We start from the raw sequence: 22908 nt of genomic DNA on the forward strand, positions 1-22908 counted from the left end.
TCATCATGTGTAAGCCTAAGCAGTAGCGCTGCCTTCAGAGTACATGAGTGAGCGCTGCATAGATGGCCTGACACTGAAGGACAGAAATCGCTATTTATATAACGAGCCCCTGCTTACTCTTGCATACATGTTTTATGAAAAGCATGAGCATAGACTTATTGCTGGGACAAACTGATGCTTCCTAATCCATTTTTAATGAAGGATTCTGTTCTTGGATCGTAAACTTAATGGGACTCTTGCCCTCTGCCTCTTCTTGTTTCTATAATGTAATATGACGCCTTTTACCTAATGAGCTTCAGTGTAAATATTGATGATAACACACAAGTTCCCTGATTTTTAAAATGGAGACGCTTCAAGATTTCAACTCCACGAATTTTAGTATCTGGCTTTTAAATAAATATTAGCTTTCCTCTGTGTAGCTAGGGCTCCTGTAATACCTGTAAAAGCATTGCAGATTTGGGATTATTATAGCATTTGACCATTTTGTTTTTTTTTAAGAGCTCAGATATCTGATTCAAGTAAGTGTGCTTTCTGTAATAGCATTTCCAGTAATGCAGGGCAATATTTCACATTAATGGTAGGCTATTTTTATTTTAGTGAATTGCTGTCTTTCCAAATAGATGATCATCTCAGAGAGGTCAAGTGTTCTTTTAAATACATGCAGAGACCATGGAGATGTGGAGGGATGTTTCACAGGAAACGGGTGTGAATCCCAGCTCTGCCCTTAATACCTGTGTGACCTTGGGAGAGTTAGTTAGCCCACCTGACTGTACTTTCCATGTGCTGATTGGCTCTCCTTTATCTGGAATGCCTGGGGCCAGGACTGTTTCAGTTCTTGGAGTTGTTTTTTTATATTTTGCAGTATTTGTGCGACTGCTGACAGACCATCCCTAAATTGAAAATTATAAATGCTGCAGAATCCAACATGACCCTCAGAATGTTCAGACTTGAGAACATTTCAGATCTTTGCGTTATGTGTGCGTCCTGTGTTACCAATCCAATAGGGCCAAGTTAAACACCATGTGAATGTTAGCTTTTGTTAGTATTGTCATTATAATCACTGATTCTATAATACACTGAGAGATTTTCCTTACCTCAGTAAGCCAAAGGAATATTAATATGAGGTGTCTTTGCTATTTCAGGAACAGTTCTGAAGAATTTTCTTTTAATTCTAAGGCTTGTGGTCACAGTTTACCCATCCCTACATTCATTCAAATCCCTTGCATTTTCTTGCCAGTTCTAGAGACTAATCAGAAAGCTGGAGTTTCCATCACCACCACCTTCTTATTCCCTTTCAATGATATGGAACTGTAAATAATGGGGAAAGGAAGGAGGGAAGGGAGGGAGGGGGGGAGGGAGGAAGGAAGGAAGGAAGGATGGATGGATGGATGGATGGATGGATGGATGGATGGATATATGGATGGATGGGTGGGTGGATGGATGGATGGATGGATGGATGGATGGATATATGGATGGATGGGTGGGTGGATGGATGGATGGATGGATGGATGGATGGATGGATGGATGGATGGATATATGTGCAGCTGGGCTGGGCCGAGACTGGAGAATCATGGCTTCTAGGCCAGCCTGCCATGCTTAGTGGAATTCTATCTCAAAGCAAACACTACAAACAATTACATACTTACTGTGCCTGTAGTAGGAGGCAGATGTTCTGAATAACTTTTTGGGGGTGGGGGTGGGGTGGGGTGTTGTCTTCTCTCAGTCTGCAATACCTGGGACTAAAGAGATACTATTTAAATATCTGTGTTCTTCTCATGTTAATGTGTTCATGGATTAAAACTAAATGGGCATGAGAGTCTTGAAAATATACACTAGTTGAAAGATGCACTATATGATAATAAAGTATTGGGGAAATTCAGCATTAAATATTTGGTAAATGAAAAGGCTACCTGTACGTTGCTATCTTCTATGTATTTTTCTTACTGCATTTTATCCACATTGCTTAGTTACCTACTTAAAAGCCTCAGCTAATATTTACAACAGCAGGGCTGCCTGTTCCAAGGAGATCGAAATCCTTGTGCTCCCTGAATCACAGTTGCCATAGCAGGAAGGATTTCCACCTGCATCACAGAGAAAGGGTGCCGCATTCAGTTCTAATCCTTACGGCAGCCCTCGAACGTTGATAGCAACATTCGTGTCTAATAGACAGGACCTTTAACTCTTACCCAGGGCATGATATGAAATTTCGGTAGTTTAGAGGGACTAGGCAGAGGGTGGGTGTGATTAAAATAGAGAGCATATGAGGGGCCAGGGGAGAGGCTCAGCAAGCTCAGATCCTGAGAGCATACGTCAAAGGCTGGGTAGGGTGGCACACATCTGTAGTCCCAGCCCTGGGGCAGGCAGGCAGGCAGGACAGTCTCTGGGGCTTGCCGGCCAGGCAGTCTCCAGCCAGATGAAGAGTCCCAGGTTCAGTGGGATAAGGTGCCTCAAAAGTAAGGTGGAGAGTTAGAGAGTAGTGGTTCTCAACCTTCCCAACACTGCGGCCTTTTAGTACAGTTCCTCATGTTGTGGAGAACACCAATCATAAGATTATTTCATTGCTACTTCAGTTATAATTATGAATCATAATGTAAATATCTGATGTGAACCCCCCTGCCCCTCAGGGGTTGTGGCCGATGGGTTGAGTACCACTGTTACAGAAGGTCTGACTGACTACTGGGTAGATACAGCCGGAGATGAGAGTTGTTTTTGCCAGTAAGTGGTGGTAGGTACGTTGACTGGAGGAGCCCTTCTAAAATATCCTATGAAACACTGACTCCAGAGTATATTAATAGGTGTTATGGGGGGCGGGGAGGTAAAAATAAGCTCAAAAAATGCAACATGGACGAACCATTTCCCTCTTAAGAGTCCCATGTGGGCAAGGCTGTGAAAAGGCTGAAGAGACACGTTTAACTGGGCTGGTAGAAACTCTCTCTGTCAGAGTACCCTGAGTTAGTCCCTCTTCAGGACAACCAGAATCGGTTACTGGAATGAATTTCAGGCTTAGATTTGGAAATTTTAGTGTCGAGCAAATGAAAACAACAGACAGAACTTGGGGAGGAGAATACCAGTGTGCAGTTGCAGTCTGAACTAAGCACTGAGTACACACTCTTGTGTGTAGGCCTTCGGGGGTACACTACCCTTTAATGCCTTGCATGTGCAAAGATAGACACGACTGTATTCCACGGTGCCATGTAGAGTAGGGTAGGAAATAATAAAGTCCTAAGGGTGTACTGAACCTTGGACTCTGCTGAGGCCGGCATAGAGGTAGTGGTTGAGGAGAGACAGAAAGTGGTTAGGAAAGCCAGTCAGAAAAGCCAGTCAGACCCAGAGGAAGAATGCCGGCGATACAAAGACAAGGAATTGTATGTGAAAAGTGTAGATCAGGAGGGGGAGATGATTTGTCTTATTTGCACACACATGAGAAGAATGAGGCCAGCAGAGAGTGCTGGGGGCCAGGATAGCCTAGTCAAACATCTTGTTCCTCTGATGTTCATTCTTACACTCAGATTTGAAGGAGAAGGAGATAGCAGATGATGGGGTAAACGTGTCTCATCTTGGGAAGGAGAGGACTAGCTGTCCCTGAGAGGATGTCACAGGATGGGAATTGTCACATCCTAGAGTAAATTTACCTCGGAGTGAGTCAAACTTGGAGTGGCTGAAGCTCAGTGTAACTCCATTGCAGACGGTTCACTCAGACTCATCCTAACAGTGTTGGTGAGATGGATATGAAAATCAGAATGCCAGGTAACTGATTTGTGGTGTTTAAATTCTGTGTGTGTGTGTGTGTGTGTGTGTGTGTGTGTGTGTGTGTGTGTGTGTGCGCGCGCGCGCCTGTACACATGTTTTTTTTTTTTTTTTTTTTTTGGTTCTTTTTTTCGGAGCTGGGGACCGAACCCAGGGCCTTGCGCTTCTTAGGCAAGCGCTCTACCACTGAGCTAAATCCCCAACCCCCTGTACACATGTTTTTGACTGTGCACATGTATGGTATGGAGGCCAGGTGTCAGCAGTGGGTGTCTTCTCTGTCACTTTTCACCCATTTTTGAGATAGGATTGGTAACTGAACCAAGAGCATCAGCTGGACTGACTTGTCAGCAAGCACCTGAGATCCTCCCAAGCCTGTCCTTTCATGGTGGGCAGTGTGAAAGGGAGGGTTTACAAACGGTGCCTCTGCTCCTGTCTTACACATGGCACTGAGTATCCAGGGTATCTGAACTCAGGTCCCAGTGATTTCACAGCACACACACCACCCACTGTGCCATCTCTCCATCCCACTTGAGGATTTTTTTTTGAAGGTCACTGTGAGAAACTCCTCAATCCTGCCTGTTGTTCCCACTCTGGATAGGTTACCCAGAGAAAAGAGTAAGAAGTTCGTAAAGAGCATGGTGGAATGTCTCTATCATGTCAGGATGTATCTATCATGTTGGAATATGTAATACTGTCCCTTCCTTGTTCGTGGGGGTTGGGAGGGTTACCTAGCATGAGCCGTACAACGCTCGTACCACAAATGACTTAGCGCAATCTGGTGACCTCTGTCGGTGATTCACTTCCTTCCGTCTGTGGCACAAAGACTCCTAAACCTCACCATGTGCTTAGATCCCATTACGCTGAATGACTAAGGCTGGGTTTTCCTTCTCAAGCCTAACTAGTCTTTGCTTGCTCTGCAGTGTTTGGCCAGCCTGTTTCTCCTTATTGTAATGCTTCCCCCTTTGAGTTAAATTAATTTAGTCAGTCTATCTAACAATCATGGATCTTGAGACATGGGCTCTAGTTTATTCTTTTGAGGACATTTACGTAAAGCGTTCTTTCTGCTCACCTCCATGTACTGGATTTAACCTTGTGAGGCTGCTGCCGTTTTACTGATTTCCATCTACAGAAATGGTGCTGTCATTTGGCTTGACCCAATACAAGGATTTTACTTTTTAATTCCTCCTAGATGTTCCCATCAAGACAGACTGAGTCGGTTGAAGTCTGAAGCTTTCTCTTCCCTAAAATGGCCTGGATGTTTATACTTGCTTTTCTGTGTTCAGATTCTAAGAAGGCTCTTCTGCAGGCCATATGTCTCATTGTGTTGTACCATCTTCCTTTACTTGCTCAAACTGGCGTGAAGCATATACTCTTAGTTTATCTGTAAGTGCATTGAAGATGTGACTCAGTTCCTTCATCACTGAAGTGGCCAAAGGACATACGATCAGGACATTGATACCATGGTACTTGCCATTTTAGTAAACTGTTGGTACATTAAAATCAGAATGCCAGGCAGTTAATAAAAACAGCATTTTGACTTTGCGTTGTACAAATGACACTTGAAACATTAGGGAAGTGTTGCTTACTGTTTATTTTTAAACATATTTATCTTTTGTTTATTATTTAAAATATAACCTGAAAGCTAGCTGCTCGCTTCTTCCTAATAGTTGCCAGTTCTTGTCTCCCTACAGTATTTGGTTATAATGGTTGGGTACATATATTTCTGTGTTTCCTCCCTAAATATTATGCAGCAAAGAGTTTTCCAGGTTTTTGTCTTAGTTTTCTTCAGTGGTTATTTTTTTCCCAAGACTCTTAATTTAATAACATTTAATAATTTAAATATCTGATTTTGACCACAGGAAGAGAACTTTTCTACCCCCTTTGGGTGACTGTTATGCTAGGCTTTCAAATATGAACCAGCGTACTTTGGAAATTAGCTGTAACAAAATTCTTCAGCTTTTTGCAAGTTTTAAATTTTATTTGAAGTCACTGTATGAAAGGATTTCACATACCTTCAAATGCCAAAATTAACACATTTGTCTGTTTAATAAAATAAATGTGTGCCCTCCACCATATAGGGTTGATATTAAGTGTATAATAGGAAAATAGTCCAAACATTTCGTTGTTAGTCAAATCGTAGCAATAGCTACAGTTCACCAAGTGCTAATTTTTCTGTACCGGTGCTGGCTCTCACAGCGAGCCAAGTCCAGAGAGTTAAGATTAACACTTTCCTCACGTTTTGAAAATTAGGAAAATGAAACAGTATTTGTCAAGGTCACTCTGCTAGTTTGAAAAAAAAAAGTGGAATCTGTGGAGCTATGGACTAACCATCACTCCTGTTCTGATTGGCTGGCGGGCCACATGGCCTTGAGGGGTGAAAGAAACTAAGTCCGGTCTTGCTGGCACCTGAATGAGCCTTCTTTCAGAAAGAACCATGCTGTCTTTACTGCTGTGGCCTGGTGTGCTCCAGTTCACTTTAATTACCCTGTGAGGAACTGTTTCTATGGAAAAGGGCTGTTGCCAGAGTGGTCACTAGGAGATGCAGAAATGAATGACTGTTCTGCCTTCAGACCCCGGGGTTTTACAAGGAAGAATGCAGTCTGCACAAGAGGTTGCAGGACATGGCTGCCTGTGTTACAGAGGCCCTGAAAGACCATAGGAACACAGAAATGGAGTGTTTCCCTGCTTTCAGGTTAGAGAGGGACAGTGCAAGCGTCCCTTGAAAGAGAAGCCAATTAATGGCAGAGCAGTAGGTCACCTCTCACAAGGGAGCGTGCACCAGGGTGGCAGTCTGCCCCTTTGCTTTGTGGGTCTGCTGAAGACCTGGAGGGCTTAATGCTCATGAGCTAGATGCTTCCCAGTTTCTACCACTGTCCTACAAGGAATCCTCATCTTCCTCGTTCATTCTCTTTACTTTCTATAATGCTAAGAAGGGAAATTAAACTCGTTTCTGGTCGTCTCAAAAGGTGGCACAAATATTTTCAGTCCTTTAAAGTGCTTTCACTTGTCTTTAATAATAGCAGAAAGAATCACAGAGTCGGCAAATTGGAGGATTATGTGTTTTCTCATTGGTTCTTTAATCAACCTTCAGTTTCAGTTATTTTCTTTACGTTAACTTAAATGTGTGTGCCTCTTGAGGGAGGGTGTGTGTGCAAGCACTTGCAGACCAGAGGCTCTAAGATCCCCTGGAACTAGTCACAGGCAGTTTCAAATGGCCTGTGTGCGTCCTGGGAACTGAACCCCAGTCCTCTGGAAGAGCTGCTACAGCTCTTAATTGCTGAGCCATCTCCCCAACTCTTACTCTCTTTTTTTATGTGAGTGCTACTGTTATTTTAGCATTCTGTAATGGAAGCTGAGGTTGTACTTTAGGAGAGAAGATTAGTTTCTGTGAAATACTTCAGAGGTAGAAATAATGCTTTTTAATCACAAGACCAGCTATTGCTTGTACCACCTTCTTGCCATACTCCCAATGGCATCAGAGTCATCTTACTTCCCTGCACTTCTGGTCTAGGTGAGCTGTATTCTAGACACTGAAGCCAGAAGTCGTTCTTGAAGTCACACACTCATTAATACCTCGTTCTTTGTTCACCATTTCCTTTGTGAGTCCTTGGGCCATGTTTGTTTGTTCTTGCTTGTACCCTTGCCTTTTTTCTTTATAGACTGTGAACAGCCCTCAAGTTACGTTGAGGACAGATGTTTCTAGTAGCTGTGGTTGAAAGAAGGAGACGAAATTGGATAGCTTGTGGGTTAAGAAAATCCAGGAGAGGCATGCTTCTTATGGGAAGAGAAAAAGATTGACTTTTATGTGAATATTGGACAGAACAGTGGATTTGGGGGATTTTTCAGATATCTTTGGGACCAATAGAAACTTTAGGAAGTTGGTTTGGATGAGACAGGGTTAAGTTTAATATTGGTGATTTCACGTGAAGTACTACCAAATATTTAGATGGTGATGTGGGTCCACAGCTGTAACGTAACCTGGAGCAAGAGAGCAAGGTAGCTGATGGAGGCCATGTTGTTATGAGAGTTGCCAAGAGAGTCCTGCAAGTGGATGTAGTGATGCCCTCATTTAAGATGTTATAAAGATTTAAAAAGACAGTGAATTTGGTTAGAGACGTATGAGAACTAAGTGATACAGTGAATAGAAGAGGGGAATGCTGGGTGATGAGACAGCTACGTAGAGAATGATGGGGCCTGGAAAGCAACCTGAGATCATTAATCACTGTAATCTCATCTCAGGAGTATGTGCTCAAGGATAGATCCAATTGCCAACCTCAAGGAGAGAATCAGGGATGACATTGTATTGAGGGCAGATGTTTCTAGTAGGTGTGGAAGAAGGAGATGAAGCTGGATATCTTGTGGGTTAAGAAAGTCCAGGAGAGGGACACTTCTTAAGGGAAGAGAAAGATATGGTCTTTTATGGAGTAGAATGTATGTGAATATTCGCAAAGCCAAGTGAGAAACCTAACCAAAAAGGCATTGAGATGCTGTTCTACCATGGCAATTAAGGAAACAGGATTACTTCAGGAATGCAAATAATGTAAGAAAGTTGTGAAATCAGAATAGGATTAGTTATATAGAACAGAATCACTTATGTATTACAGAGGCACATGTAAGTTACTAAGGAACTAAAACCTGGTTCTTTGTAGTGGGGGAGGTTGTTTTAGTTTTCGTTTTGGTTTGGTTTGGTTTGGTTTGGTTTGGTTTGGTTTTGTGTTTTGGCTTTCTTTGGTTTGAGACAAGATCTCGTACAGCCCTGGCTGACTTGTTAGGTAGACCAGAACTTGTTATGTAGACCAGAACTCAGAACATTTGTTTCCTGTTTCCTGAGCTCTAGGCGTGTGTCACTGTGTTTGGCCTTAAGAAATGTTTTAATTTGTTTTTCAGTGGGCATGGTTGGTACAAGCAAGCCAGAGACAGAAACAGGAGGATTACATCAAGTTCAAGCCCAGCCTGTATGTACACCAAGTTGTAGGACACCTAGAGATGCATACTGAGACCACCCCCCCTCCCTCCCTCTCCACCCACCTCTTCAATTAGTTAAAGATGTCTTTTTTTAGTATTCCTTAACCTTAATGGTATGTGTCTTCAAGGGGTCACCAATTAACCAGATGGGCATAGTAAGAAGACCAGAGAAAGTCAAACGTAAAGATACTGGGAAGTTAGCTTTTGAGGGCACCTGGTGTCGCTGACGAGTCTGGTGGCCTTAGAAGTCAGAACGTGTGACAAGATTTTGGTTAACTAGTGAGAAAAGTTGTGCCAAAGAGGAAATCTGAAAATAGAGCAGTTCTAGGTGATGGCCTCAATGGGTTCAGTTACAGACAGAATACAAACAAAAGAAGGTCAGGAATTGGTAGGGGTGGGGGCATTAAAGGAGAAAGATTGGGAATACGTGAAGAACTTAGAGGAACGTTGGTGATGTGATGGATTGTGCTACAGTTCAACACAATTAATGCCCAGACTCTTTGCACTCTATTGAGTTAATCATAAATCAAATACTGCCTAATATCTTCTTAAAATATAGCTTATTTTTTCAGCCAAATTACTTGAACTAGCATGAGAGGAAGTATTGATTTTTCAAGCTCCTCTTCGGTACCTGTAGCTAGAAGTTGCAAAAGGCCATCTACAATCAAGCTCCCTAAATACAATAGGAATGAAGACATGGGCAAGCGTCTCATCCTCTTAGCTTTATGCTCAGTTCTGAGGTGCTGGGCCAAATCTTTGAACTAGAGAATTTCCAGTCAATAAAGCAGAAAGCTCATGTCCATGTACAGCGAAGAGTTAGCCTTCCTCAGAACTGCCAAGCTTTCTTTGGGTGAGCCTGTTCGGTGACATAATGAGCATCCTGTTTCCTTAGGCATGTAAGTGTAGGTTCTTGTGAACTGACAGGCTAGAAGCTCTTAAGCACTGAGTAGGCCGGCGAAGCAGCTGGTGTGACATTCAAGTGTTCATGGTGCCTCTTAGCTCCTGAACAGAAGGGAAAAACACTGTTTTAAATTAGAAATCTCTTCCTTGACTGTAGCTGAAAATTTCAACACCAGAGAGACCAGAAAATGATAGAACATTTGGTTCTCATATTTAACCGGAGATATAGTATGTTCTTATATTTGGTAAATTGCACAGGATTATATAAAATTAACTTTATTTTGGAGCTTCTCAAAAGTGCCCCCGCCCCCCAACCAAAAATCTTTGCAACCAAGAATCTTACTGTAAACATGAAAGGTTTGAGACGCCTAAGTAGATCAGTAGAATGGGGCGGGGGGGTGGAGGGTATGGTTCGTCTTGAGACGTGGATAAGGTAGCTGTATCTAGATTAGAGCGTTTTGTTAAATTTGTAAAATCGATGCCTTAAGGTGTTTAAACCTTTTTAGTTCGAAAGGAAAAAATTATTCACAGCATTTGTGAAATATGAGACTTAAGCAGAAAAATATCAGTGTAAAACCAGAACAGCTCAAAGTACCAGCTCACAAAATATTTTTTAGAAAATAATCTGCCTTGAGTTATTCACGCAGATTAGGACTAGCACAATGCAGCATCGTGAGTAATTTGCCCGTTTTTGTCCAGGAACTTTCGGGTCAAGATGGATATCCAACAGTGAGTTCATGAGTCAAAGCTCAGGACACAGTCTCACAAAATAGTGGCTTACCAGAGCGATAGCAGAACTAACATCCCCCAGCAGTTAGGAATACAGGTTTCCTACCGTGTGCTGCATCAACTGGAGATGTTTCCTGAGGTGGGGCCCAGTGCTGCACATTCTAAGAGCCTCACAAGTATTACCAGTCAATGGACACTGCGACTGACTAACATTAAAATGACCGAGCCTTGTTAAACTGAGAGGCTGTGGTTTGTTGATTCTGTAGGTACATCCTTGCAAGATTGGGCCAGTCTCCCCATAGACATCCATGTCACCAGTCCACTGGATAAGTAAGGTTCTACCAACTTACCTGATCGTAAAGCAAAAGGGTCTTGAGTCATCCTTAAGATATCTGTGCTTTCGATCATTGACACTGAAAGTTTTATTGTATACCCTCCTTCAGTGCAGTGTCGTTGTGAACATGTAGTCTTAGTATGTGCTGGAAGTGGCAGGTATTGAAAGCCCAGAGATGTGGTTGAATGGCCAGTCTATGGCCCTGCTTTGTTTGAGGCTGGCCTACACTGTTATAGATGAAAAGTTAATGGGAATAAAAGTTGAGAGGAAGATAAAGAAGCTCTTTTCATATTTTCTCTGAGCCGGACTGCTCTGAGTGTTGTCATTTAATTGTGGAATTCTGAAATAAGAGAAAAAACAAACAAAATTCTCACACTTGCAACTTGCAAATAAATTTTTGTTATCTAAAAGCCAATCTGGTCGTCTCTGACAAAAGCCAGATGACAACAGTTACTATCACCCAACCCTGCCCCACTGACTTCCCTGACAGTTGTTCAAAGAAGCAAAGCAGCTGTGGAAAGTGGAAACGTGCAGCCAGGGACAACCGTGTGATGGGAACAAGAGTCCAGCACATTGAAACAGCAGAAACTTCGAGAGTGGGGAGTGGCAAAGAGTAGCAAAGGTTGCCAGGAAGTCAAACAAGGACTGCGTGTGCTCTGCAGGTTCAGGAACCTGAGAATCACCCATCACCTAGAAAGTGGCTTCTCCTGCATAGGAGAAGCTGGAGTGGAGTAAGTTGATCCGGGAAGGGGAAGTAAATCAGAACAGTGCATTTCGAAGGATTGCAGTTACCTGTTGGGTTGAGCATTTGATTAAATGGCCTTTACTAGATGGGAGTTTTATATCATTGTTTCTTAGGAGGCCTTGCTAAGTTGATTCCTATACTGATTTGCTATATTTCCATTTGGCATGGTTAACTTGAACACTTTATTCGTCAAATTAGCAGGCCATATCCTCCAAACTTTATGAAATACTAAAGCCCAGAATTGTTGCTTGGCCTGCTTGCTCTCAACAATCTAGGACCATTGTTCAGAATGATTGTCGGTAGTGTATAATTCATTTGAGACTCTCTGAAATGTTATGTATATACGTACGTGCATTTGTTTGTTTATTTGTTTGTTTGTAAAGCAGGCTCTCACTATGGAGCCTTGGCTGGCCACTCACTGTGTAGACCAGGCTGGTCTTGAACTCAGAGACGCTCCTTCCTCTTCCCCATGACTGTGTCACCAAGCACAGGCTAAATAAAGTACTTTTTATTTTCTACTGTCTAAAAAGGACTCAAAGGGAAATAAAAATGATCCATCTTTAATACCAAGACGACTTGAAAACTCCTCAAATGCCAACCTTCTCAGAAATTAGCGTATATTTTTAACATGTTGTAAGGGTTTTTTTGTTGTTGTCGTTGTCCTTATTGAATTGCCATTTGCTTTATGCAGAGCTGCCGTTTGAAATGGATTACAGCTCAAGGCACAAGCTAAAAGCATTTCTACTCAATAAACATTGAACCCTCTCTATACCCCAGACACAGATGAGGGTTAAAAGTCAATAGGACAGATCCTATCCTGAGGTCACAGTTCACTGGGAGAGACACAGAGAGGTGACTCAGATGGGTACAGATTGGAGAGAGCAGCTGTGATGAGAGTGCAGGTTGGGTCCTCTTCTGTTCTAAGAGTCTGCCCCCACCCACCCCCACACACTTGCTGAAGCCTTCATGCTAGGTTTACTGCTCCACACAGCTGCAGCTACTTTTGCAGTACCCAGGCTCTGCCCGGAATAGCCTTCTAGGAGATAAGTAAATTACCGAGGGAGCGAGAACGGTAGTCAGGAATCTTTTGAGATTGATTAATCAGGCATTGTGAACAGTGCTTGCTTTCTGCTGTATCAGTTCTGTATAAATGAGACCCTGCTTAGACGGTGAGAGAGATAGAGACCGTGCATGCAACAGGGTTTAACTTCTATTTAAGCTGTGTAGACTTTGTGTTTTTTAAGATGAGTAGGTTTTCTTTAAGTTCTTTGAAAAGAATAAAACAGAAGTTCTGAGTCATATTAAATTTGATTTTTTCCCCCCTTGGCTTCCTAATTCCTAACCCAATTTCTAATTGATTTAATGAAATAATTTGGATGCGCTGTAATTCGTAGAGGAAGCTCCCACCATTCGTGATTTTTAAATTATGTGCTCTCTGAAACTGTAGTATCAGACCACATGCTCTTTCCACTGTTAGAATTATATCTAATAGTTGGAAGCAAGGCACCGTCGCTTCTTAAAAAATGTTTCGGTCATTGAAAGGTTTCAGGGTTTTGGGGCAGGAATCTGGTGAAAGGTGTTTGGGACTCCTGCAGAAGTAGCTGTGGAAGTGGTGTGAAGGATTGCAGTTTTCTTGCTGAGATACAAGACAGCGTAAAATATTTCTTCCCTTTTCGTAATATTTCGGTGTAGTAGGCAGTTGGTCTGGTCCAACGTGTGGTAGTTATCTGCCCATCCCCTCAAGCGGCCTTCAAGGCAGCAGTTCTGAACATGTAAGTCAAGACCCTTTTGAGCAGTGAATGACCCTTTGACGGGAATCACCTAAGAACATCGGAAAACCCAGATCTTTATATTTTGATGCGTAATAGTAGCAAAATCGCAGTTATAAAATAGCAGTGAAAATAACTTTGTGGTTGGGGATCATCACAACCTGAGGAACTAGATTAAAGACTTGAAGCATTAGGAAGGTCGGGAACCCCTGCTCTAAGGGGCTGAGGTTCAGGTTGTCCACTAACTTGAATGTGATTGAGGAAGACTGGCTGGGGCGGTTGGTTCTCTAAGTTACCAAAGCTATGGCTAAAATGCTGGTCACAAAGAGAAACAGTTACAGAGGCTAGTGGTCCGTCCCTTACCTGCCTGTCAGGGTACAAAGGAAATGAAATTGATTTATGCTGATACACACATGTGCATGCATATTCCACACATGCTGAGAGAGAGTTAAGAAGATGGAGTTCTAGGCTGCAGAGATGGCTCAGTGGTCAAGAGCACTGACTGCTCTTCCAGAGGTCCTGAGTTCAAATCCCAGCAACCACATGGTGGCTCCCAACCATCTGTAATGGGATCAGATGCCCTGTCATGGTATGTCTGAGGACAATGACAGCGTACAGTGTACTTACATAAAACAAATAAATAAATCTTTAAAGAAAGAAAGACTTGTAAAGTCAAGGATGAGAACCAAGAAAGAAGATGGAGTTCTCTTTACATGTTCTTTTGTGAGAAAGCTGTAATCCCAAACTATTTTTAAGCTCTTTGGTCTACCTCATGGCCCAGTTTTCAGTGTAGTGACAGTTATTTCGCAGGATGGCACTTAGACCTCGGCATCAGCACATTGTCAGGAAGTGTACCCTGATTTCAGGGTTAGGCATTTGCTCTCCTTTTAGAGATAAAGTGTCGAATACTTGGTGATCAAGAGTGTTTGCCTTCAGTATCTGTCAAATGGGAAATTGGATTTTATCTCCCATATCCCTTAAATTATACGACTCCCTCATAACTGTTACTTCACAAGGTGAGGACTTTTGTTTATTGTTATGTTATGTTTTAGTTCATTTTACAGAATGTAATATTATTCCAGAAAATTGATGATTTTGTGATTAAGGTTAACACCTTACTATTAACTCAATAACGCCAAGTAGTATCAACACATATTTAGCTTTGATAAGTTTGGCCTTTGCCTTTCATATATGCTGGCACATCCTTATACATATTCGTAAAGTTAATGTTTTAGAATTAAATATAAGGTACATGGGTGCCGATTAAATTGAGCCTCATTCCCATCTGTCTGTCTGGATCCTGCTCCCTTATCTAACATATTTCCCGATTATCCAGCTTTAAATCTTTATGGATCAAATAAACACACTTCTCACTCCTTCGGCTCACTAGGACACATTTCGAATCATCAGAGTTGGAAAGCCCATTTGAAGGGCAGTCTTGCTGCTGCTGTTCTTAGTAACGACAGCCTATGGTTTTGGCTGTAGGAATCTCACGTCGGTGTATGTATCAAAATCGCTTCATAGAATGATTTATACGACCCCATATTTCATTTCATGAGCTTGTGTAAATGATTTAAAATCTGGAGTTACCTTTACTGACCTTTATTGAATCTAGGTGGCTTTCATGCGTCTTCCCCTGTGGCCTCCATGGGGGTCTGCCTTGTGAAAGAAGGGATTGAGGTTGTGTTGTTAACAGCACTGCCCCTGAGTTTATTTAGCAAGTGGACTTCACAGCCGTCCTTCGTGTTCCCTGGTGTCTCTGCCCGGCCATTCCTAGGAAAGCTCATGTTGTGGGAAGAATCCCCCTAGGTTCCCCATCTGCAGATTTTAGCTATTCTTGCTCTGTGTCGGGCTGCAGCTGTCTACTTCCATAAAACCTTAGACTACGAACAGTGGGTTAGTTAGAAGTGCCGTTTGTTCCGGGATACATTTTATAGGCTCAGTGTCCTAAATAGTAGAGCTGTGTGTCTTCTTTAAGACATCGTCTCTCTGAGGTCTCAGCTTCCACTTAAAACTTTTTTCTTAAACCTTTAAAAGCAGAAGGTGAAATGTCTTTGAAGAACAAAGGGAATCAAAATAGACAATCTGGCTGGTGTCTTTTGTATTTTATTTGAATCCAAAATTAGCTCGTCTCTTACATGACTATAACTTTAAGGCTAACAAGTAAAAGCATTTTTTGTCGCCCTTGGCATTTTTGTCACTGGCTTAGATGAATGAGCGAGTAAAGGAGGGAACAGCAGCGGGTGGTAATAGGTCATCTAGAAGGAGAAAGCAGCTGGTGTGTAATTTGTAGGTCTTTGGTGGTCTACTTTGGAGAGTGGTTGCATTACATTCAGATGCTTCCCCTGAACAGCCTTTTCTCAAGCTCTTTCCTTAGTGTAACGGAACTGAACGCAACCGTGTACTCAACCAAAGCTCAGGACTCCTCCAGTAATAAAAAACTCAACTTCTAAAATCAGTTTCTTGATAAGTGGTTGGAAAAATCAAGGACAGGACAAACTTTACTCATTGTTTAAGCCAGGCCTTAAAAGATGCCTTGGGAGAACCAAGGAGGCACATGTTCATCCACGCGTGCACACACCAATCTATCTACCCTGACAGGCCTTCCCTATTGGCTCGTGTGGTGCTGCGTGATCACGGTAATGCTTCGTGTTTCTCACAGATCTGAACTCAGTAAGACAGAACAAGCTGGTAGGTAACACAGGCAGAGCAGAAGTCTCGTTGACAGTCTACTCAGGTCTCATTCACACTTTTGAAGTAGAAAGAACATGGGGGCAATGGTTTTCTGTGGAATTCAGTTTAGATTTAGTAAGCGCTGGGGAAAGGCTGTTTATGTGACAACCAAAATACACAGCAGTTTCTGTTTGGTATTGCTTCGATTACATAAATTATGTGTTTGGTGTTATATGCCTGCTTTCCGACCAACAGACATGTCCACTGCATCCTGGTAGACGGGAAAACTTGGTGGAGGCTGTATTATTAGTGGTAGGAACATGGTATGTTGCTTCTACGCCTAGGTCAGTAATTATCCCTTTTCTTGAGGTACTTAAGAACATCCAGTGGATAACATTCTTTTATCTAGTTGAAATCTTCAGAGAAACGACAAATAAAAAATATAAGTGCTAACATTGCTTCCCTAAATAGACATGTCAGCAAACTGCCTTCCATAGACTAGTGCAGCTCTTAGCCCAGGGCAGAGAAATTCCTTTTTCAGAGACAGCTAATGCAGAGATATACTTCACATATGGTCAGAGCATGGAAAATAAGTGAGTCTCGTACACATTCAGCTTCAGATGGACATGTATATCATCATCCTCTCTCTCTCTATCTCTCTCTCTCTCTCTCTCTCTCACACACACACACACACACACACACACACACACACACACACACACACACGGGGGTAAGGGGGAGAGAACATTACAAAAGAGTGAATGGAATTTAAAAGCCACAGACTAGGAAGAGTGTCTATCCTGTCGTGAATCACTGCCATCTACACAGTGATGTTGTCATTGCAACCATGAAAACAGCAGCTGTGGCCAGCTGCTGCACCAGATCAGTCCCTCCAACTTTTCACCGTGGTTTGAGGGGATGACAACGAGGCTATGGAAGCTAATGCTGCTAATGGCTCCTGAGGTGGAGAGGGCATTGTATCCTAATAGAGGAAGTAGTCACTGGGGGACTAGGTGAGAGAAAGGATTCAGAGGGGAACCAGAGGGTATTGGGGAGTGACTCAAAGTACTCTGTGTGTGTGTGTGTGTGTGTGTGTGTGTGTGTGTGTGTGTGTCTCAAAAATGAATAACGATATCGTTTCTGACTACAGCTAAATGGAAGATGTTTTTATGGGACCTAAATGATACCCACAGTGCTACTTTTCCTTTTTGTTTCAGGCCCTTTAAACAACAGGGGTCTTTCTTTATAACTTGTAAATCTCCTCATTAAATTTTGGTCTAGAATATACAAGACTTACAGCCATGCCATTCCTTTAAAAAAAACAAAACAAACAAAAAACAAGCAGAAAGGTGAAGAAGCTGTTGCCTGTCTGTAGACCTGATTTATACCTTGGACAGATCATCACTCATGGCAGTCGATGGGGGTAGCAGGCCAGTAGTTAAATAGACACGCATGCCCTTGTCACAGCATAGACAATAATCTTAATTTTATCTCTTATAATAAGGAATCTGTATTAGGGCTAATACGATGTTCTAGCCAACGGATTTTGAGTATGGAAACTGAAGATTATCAAACAGCCACACTCTCAGTTGGGGTTTTTTTCCTTTAAGTTGCTTATTATAATAATGGGTGTGAGTAGGTGGGAAACCACTTGGCCTAGAAGATGAGTAAAACGGCAGTAATTGGGCAAGTGTAGGGTTTATGAAGTGGGAGGAGGAATGCAGTGAAGGGAACTGCCTTATAGAATCTATCTCTATATTCTCGCAGATTTAACGCAAGGCAACCAAGCTTTACCTAGCCAGCCATCCTCAGCACAGCAGATTATAAATGCTTGCCCAGCCTTGAGAACCAGCTTCAGTTTTCAGGATGCTCCCAGAACAGATAGCACCTGGATCGTCTAGAAATTTAATAGAAATATAAGTTGTGGAGTACATGCTTAATCCTACTGAACTTAACATTCCTGGGATATAGGTCCTTCCAGGTGACTTTAATGGCTGCTGGTGTATGTGGACTGTGGTCCGCATACATCCTTCTAGCAGTTTTATAGATAAAAAGTAGTTGTACTTGCCAGGAACTTTTCCTGTTGCTGGATACTTTGTTAAATATTTAGGGGGTTAGATGGTTTGAGAGGCAGCAAGGTTGATTCAGTTAACTGAAGCTTGACCTTGAATGCCTTTAAAACCAGTGCAGTGGCCAAATATGCAAGGGACTGATGAATGCAGGAGGTGCTGCCATGGGAAGACTTAATGGTTAAGGGCAGGATCAACGGTGACATGGGTTCAAACCCAGGAAGCTAGGATAATGATGATCAGGGAAGGCTGCAGTTACCAGGGAATATTATACATCCAATCTTTAGCAGGAAGACCTCCAGGTCAGTTGTAGGTACTTTTAAAAGGATGGATTGAAAAACTAGTGAAGAAATTAAAGTGGCGTATTCGTTCCTCCAACTTTCTCTTTCCCTTTTTACATCTTTATGTTTTATCACACTCATTCTTTGGTCATCTGTCATGGTCTGCCGTAATTCTTGGTTCTGAGGATAGAGTAACATGTAGACAACCTGGATAAACGGTGAGAAAATGAAGAAAGAAAACAGACGAAGGCATCAGAAGCAGCTCTCGGAGATAGAAGTCCGGAGGTGGTAGCATGACGGGAACTGAAGGGAAGGTAGCTTAGAAAGCCAGAGGACAGAGCGATGATGGAGCCGAGGAGGAAGGCAGGGAACTGCTTACTCGGCTCCCTGCGTGTGTCCTCCCATGGGCAGGTCCATATGAAAAGGTTTAGCAAGCTAGGTGAAGCCAATGTGTGAGAAGGGGTTCTGGCCTCGAGACCAGCTATTTCCATCCACTAAGTTAGCTGAAAGTTCAATTTATCTAGGCCTCAGTGTTCTGGATAGAGTAAGAAATAATATTATTTAATTTTAATAGTTAGACGAGAGGATGGGTTTAAGGCAACTGGCAAAGTTGGAACTAACCAATTGGAACTAAGCACTTTAGCAGTAACTTAATAACGGTGACACACACACACACACACACACACACACACACACACACACACACACCAGTTCAGTGACATGTTCGTTTTCATTTGATACTGAGTTCTAGTGACTAAATAAACCCATTTTTTTTAGAAGTTATACTGTGATCCAAAACCATGGTTCATGAATATTTGTAACTAGTGTACTTCGTTTAGCTCTCTGGTAGCACTTAAAAAGTACACGTGTGTGCGTGGGTCGTAAATGCTCTTGAGAATGAACAACTAACCCCTCAATCTTTTCTTCTCACAGATGTATACATCTCAAGATTGAGAGGAAGAAACAAGTCATGGGCCAGTGGTCAAGATACTTCTCTGGGAATTGTTGCTGCTGATAACTGCTTTACCAAGTCATACAATGAGTGTTTGGTTTAAGGAAGATTTTAATATTTAAAAGATTTTCATCTTGGAAAATTGATCAAGTGAAGATTTCATTTCTTTTTTTTTTTTGGGAAACATTTTCCTCCTCATAAATTACCCTTGTAATGGGCGACATGGCAAACAACTCAGTTGCATATAGTGGTGTGAAAAACTCTTTGAAAGAAGCTAATCATGATGGCGACTTTGGCATCACACTTGCCGAGCTGCGGGCCCTCATGGAGCTCAGGTCCACAGATGCATTACGAAAAATACAGGAAAGCTATGGGGATGTCTATGGAATTTGCACCAAGTTGAAAACATCTCCCAATGAAGGTAGGTCTTGCGTTGAGTGAGTAGTGTTTATCCCACTCCGACGGAAACATGTTCGTATGGTCTCGGCATGATGGGGCCATGGTTTTGGTAATGGCTTATCAGCTTGCTGTGGTTCGAGCCCGTTAACTTACACTTATCAGGATGGTGAGCTGAAATAATTTGCCCTTTTGTCTGCATGCGTGTTCCAGTTTACAATAACAAGACTGCCCTTCACTGGAGGCACAGAAGATAGAGCCGAGAGTGGTACCCCCCAGGGGATTCAGTGGAAAGAAACTTCTCCCTCGCCTTCATTTTGCCTGTGTCTTAAAATAGCTCTCACTTCCAGTAGCCGTCAAAGTTGGCTTTGCTCATGGGACTTAATCTAAACTTTTAATAATCAGTCAACCGAGGCCCGAACGCACATTTTTCATTTAGATGGCACCAAGCCTCTCACTTAGTAAACATGTATGTGGTCAGATTATGTCGAATTTCCCTATGTTTGGAAAGGCTTTGGTTTTGTGGGATCCCTTGTTTTGTAGCATGGACTTTGCTGTGCTGTGGCCTTCGAAATGATCTAACAAAGTCAGCCTTACTGTTCCTAGGACTAAGGATACAAAGTTTGCCCACATGTCTGAGGAGAAAGTGAATGGCTAAATTGGATGTATAGTATGATGGCATCACGTGGTTAAGAGAAAAGTTAATGAGGTGGGCAAGGCAGAAGTATTGAAGGAGCTTGTGTTAGCTTGCGTGACATCTTGAGGAATAGCCCCACACATGAGAATACATGTTTGCTGGGTACTGTTTATTTTAGTAAGAGTGGAAATTTCTTATGTTAAAATATTATATTGATATATATTCCAAAGCCAGTTATAGAGAAATTATTAAGCTGCTTTCTGAACATTTTCATAACATTACTACTGCTGATGGCAATACTTAGTGTATCAGCAAAAGGTGATTTCCAAAAAATTATTCAGGAATTTTAGATCAGACCAAAAGACTTCTTGGAAAGTACTTGTGTGGTTATATGTGAAAGAGCTCACTACTATGACAGGTAGGCCCTTTGAGTTCTCTGAGGACCACAGTGCTGAAGAACTCAGAGTCCATGCTCACCATGTCCTAAAATGCCGTCGTCTCATGGCGTGAGGTCTGTTTCTGCAAGATATCTCAAGGTTTATCCGTATCTTTTCAAGTCAGAACTACTAACATCATAGACTTTGTGTTGACACCTTAGTAATATGATAAAGCTTGGGGCTTGTTCATTATGCAAACATGCATTGAAAGCACCCTACTTTTTTGTCATGCTACATTTATACCTTGATGTGCTGTTTTCCATCGTTGGGTTTATTAGTTTTCTTTACTTGTATATACTGTATTTCATGTAAAACCCAACAGATGATGCTTCATGATCACCAAATCAGTGGGGGATATTAACATTAAAGAACCCTCCTGGTCATGTATATTTATCCATAAAAGATTGCTTTGAGTGCCTGGGGATATAGCCCTGTAGCTGAGCACTGAGCTAATATACCTTACCCATAGATTCAGCATTGAGCTTTAGTCTCAGATATATGACTGGCTGCCCTTCACCCACCCATATTTTTGTATTTTGTTGCTATGAGTTGCTAGAGTCTTTGCTTCCTAATTACTGAGTATACCTCTCCTTCGTCTTGTCATCTCTCGTAAGTGTGATTTCTCATTAATTTGTGGTACAGTTTGCTTTATTATTTTAAGTAGTACATTACATTGATTTTGAATTAGTTAATGAATTCATTGGAAATTTTGCTTCTAGAAATTACGGGAAGAAGAGATTATTTACTCCTGACAACATGGTAGAAGCCACGAGTGGTCTCTGGAGAACTGATTTCACAGTTAACATTTTATCTTTATGGTGTGTGCTTTGGGGCACTGAGTGAAATTACGAACTGTTTTTCTCCTCTTCTGATTTTGCAAAGTTCTTGATCGTGTTCTCCACATTACTGTGAATTAATGATTCCTAAATTATATATAAATTGGCCTTTATATATATAATTTTTCATCTTGAAATATTCTTTGGAAAGATTACAAAGCAGCCCATTGTGAGCATATTTGTGTTTATAGTCAACTGAAATATAACCAAAGGGCAGCAGACTTCATAGAAATACTCCCGAAGGACTCTTCGTAGCTTTCACTTACTAGAAATATTTCACTCTAGAATCTTAACATTTTGTCACTGGTCAACCACGCAGATCATAAGGGAATCAGCGGTGTATCTAATGCATGCTTTTTTTTTTTTTTTTTTTTTTTTGTTAGAATAATCTGTATTCGGGGAAAGCGGGAACTGAAATGGTTCTTCACAGTATATGGGTTTTATGACTGAAATTAAAGGTGTTCCCTGTCCGTTAGCGCATTTGTTTACAAGATCTGACTTGTTGCTTCTTGTGTTCCATAGATTCTATCGATCTCCCTAAGACAGAAGGGTATTGGCAATTGTTGGAGAAAATTCTGTGTATAAAATTAGGATACATCTGGCACTGAAATATATTAAAATTGCCTTAAAATTGCTCAAGTATAGTATCAGAAAGGGTCTTCTTCTATGTGACAGGTACTTTTTAGGCCCTGGGCATGTATCCATGAATAAAGCGAAGGTTCGTACTTTATTCTCAGAAGAGGGAGACATTCACCATGTTAAATGTACGGTGTCTAGATAAACAGTGTTAGTGTATTCAGCTTACGAGAGAAATGAGTGGAGAAGAGAAATCGTGCTGGAGGTGCCTGTCTTAGACTGTATTGGTCTGAAGGAGCAGCTCCAGACTTTTCTTAGGAATAGCAACAACGAAAACATCAACACTTATATTACATAACTTTTTTTGTGCTAGATTGGTTATTAGTGCTTTCTTACAAATGTAAACCCATTTTATCCTTAAAACTCCTTTATCCTATTTTATAGGCACAATATGGTTAAGCGCATGCCCAAAGTGACCCCTAACCTGTGTTGTCTCTGAGTAGATACTTTTGGCTGGCACAGGGGCTTTTTTTTTTTTTTTTTTTTTTTTAAGTTTCTTTTTAAACTTTTTATCAGTCCATATACCTTACGAAAGGGTAAGAAAGAGCTTCTTTGTTCTTGTCTCTTAATTTTTTTCCCTCAGTGGAAAAACAGATTTATTTTGGAGTTACACATGGTGGATAAATGGTTTTGTGTGTCAACTTTCTGTCAGTGACACAATACCTGAGATAATCAACGCTGAAAGGAGGAAAAGGTTTTAAAAGTTTTCATCACGATTACTTGGCCCACTGGCTTTGGGCTTGAAGGAAGCAGTAGTTATTAGCAAGAGTTCATGGCTGAGGAGCTCCCTGTGGGAGGCATT

General features: G+C 41.7%; 1 protein-coding gene across 6 annotated transcripts in view; it reads left to right on the forward strand.

The window, feature by feature from the left end:
• Nucleotides 1–22908, forward strand: part of Atp2b1 (ATPase plasma membrane Ca2+ transporting 1) — a 109629-nt gene that overhangs the window by 34244 nt on the left and 52477 nt on the right. For all 6 annotated transcript variants that reach the window (XM_087556051.1, XM_087556049.1, XM_087556050.1 and 3 more), the window contains 1 exon segment: nucleotides 19146–19585. In XM_087556051.1, the coding sequence (XP_087412177.1) occupies nucleotides 19378–19585 (208 nt within the window). In that variant the 5' untranslated portion in view covers nucleotides 19146–19377.

The sequence above is a fragment of the Rattus norvegicus genome, chromosome 7, assembly GCF_021556685.1.
Source record: "Rattus norvegicus strain SHRSP/BbbUtx chromosome 7, alternate assembly SHRSP_T2T, whole genome shotgun sequence".
Classification (NCBI taxonomy): Eukaryota; Metazoa; Chordata; class Mammalia; order Rodentia; family Muridae; genus Rattus; species Rattus norvegicus.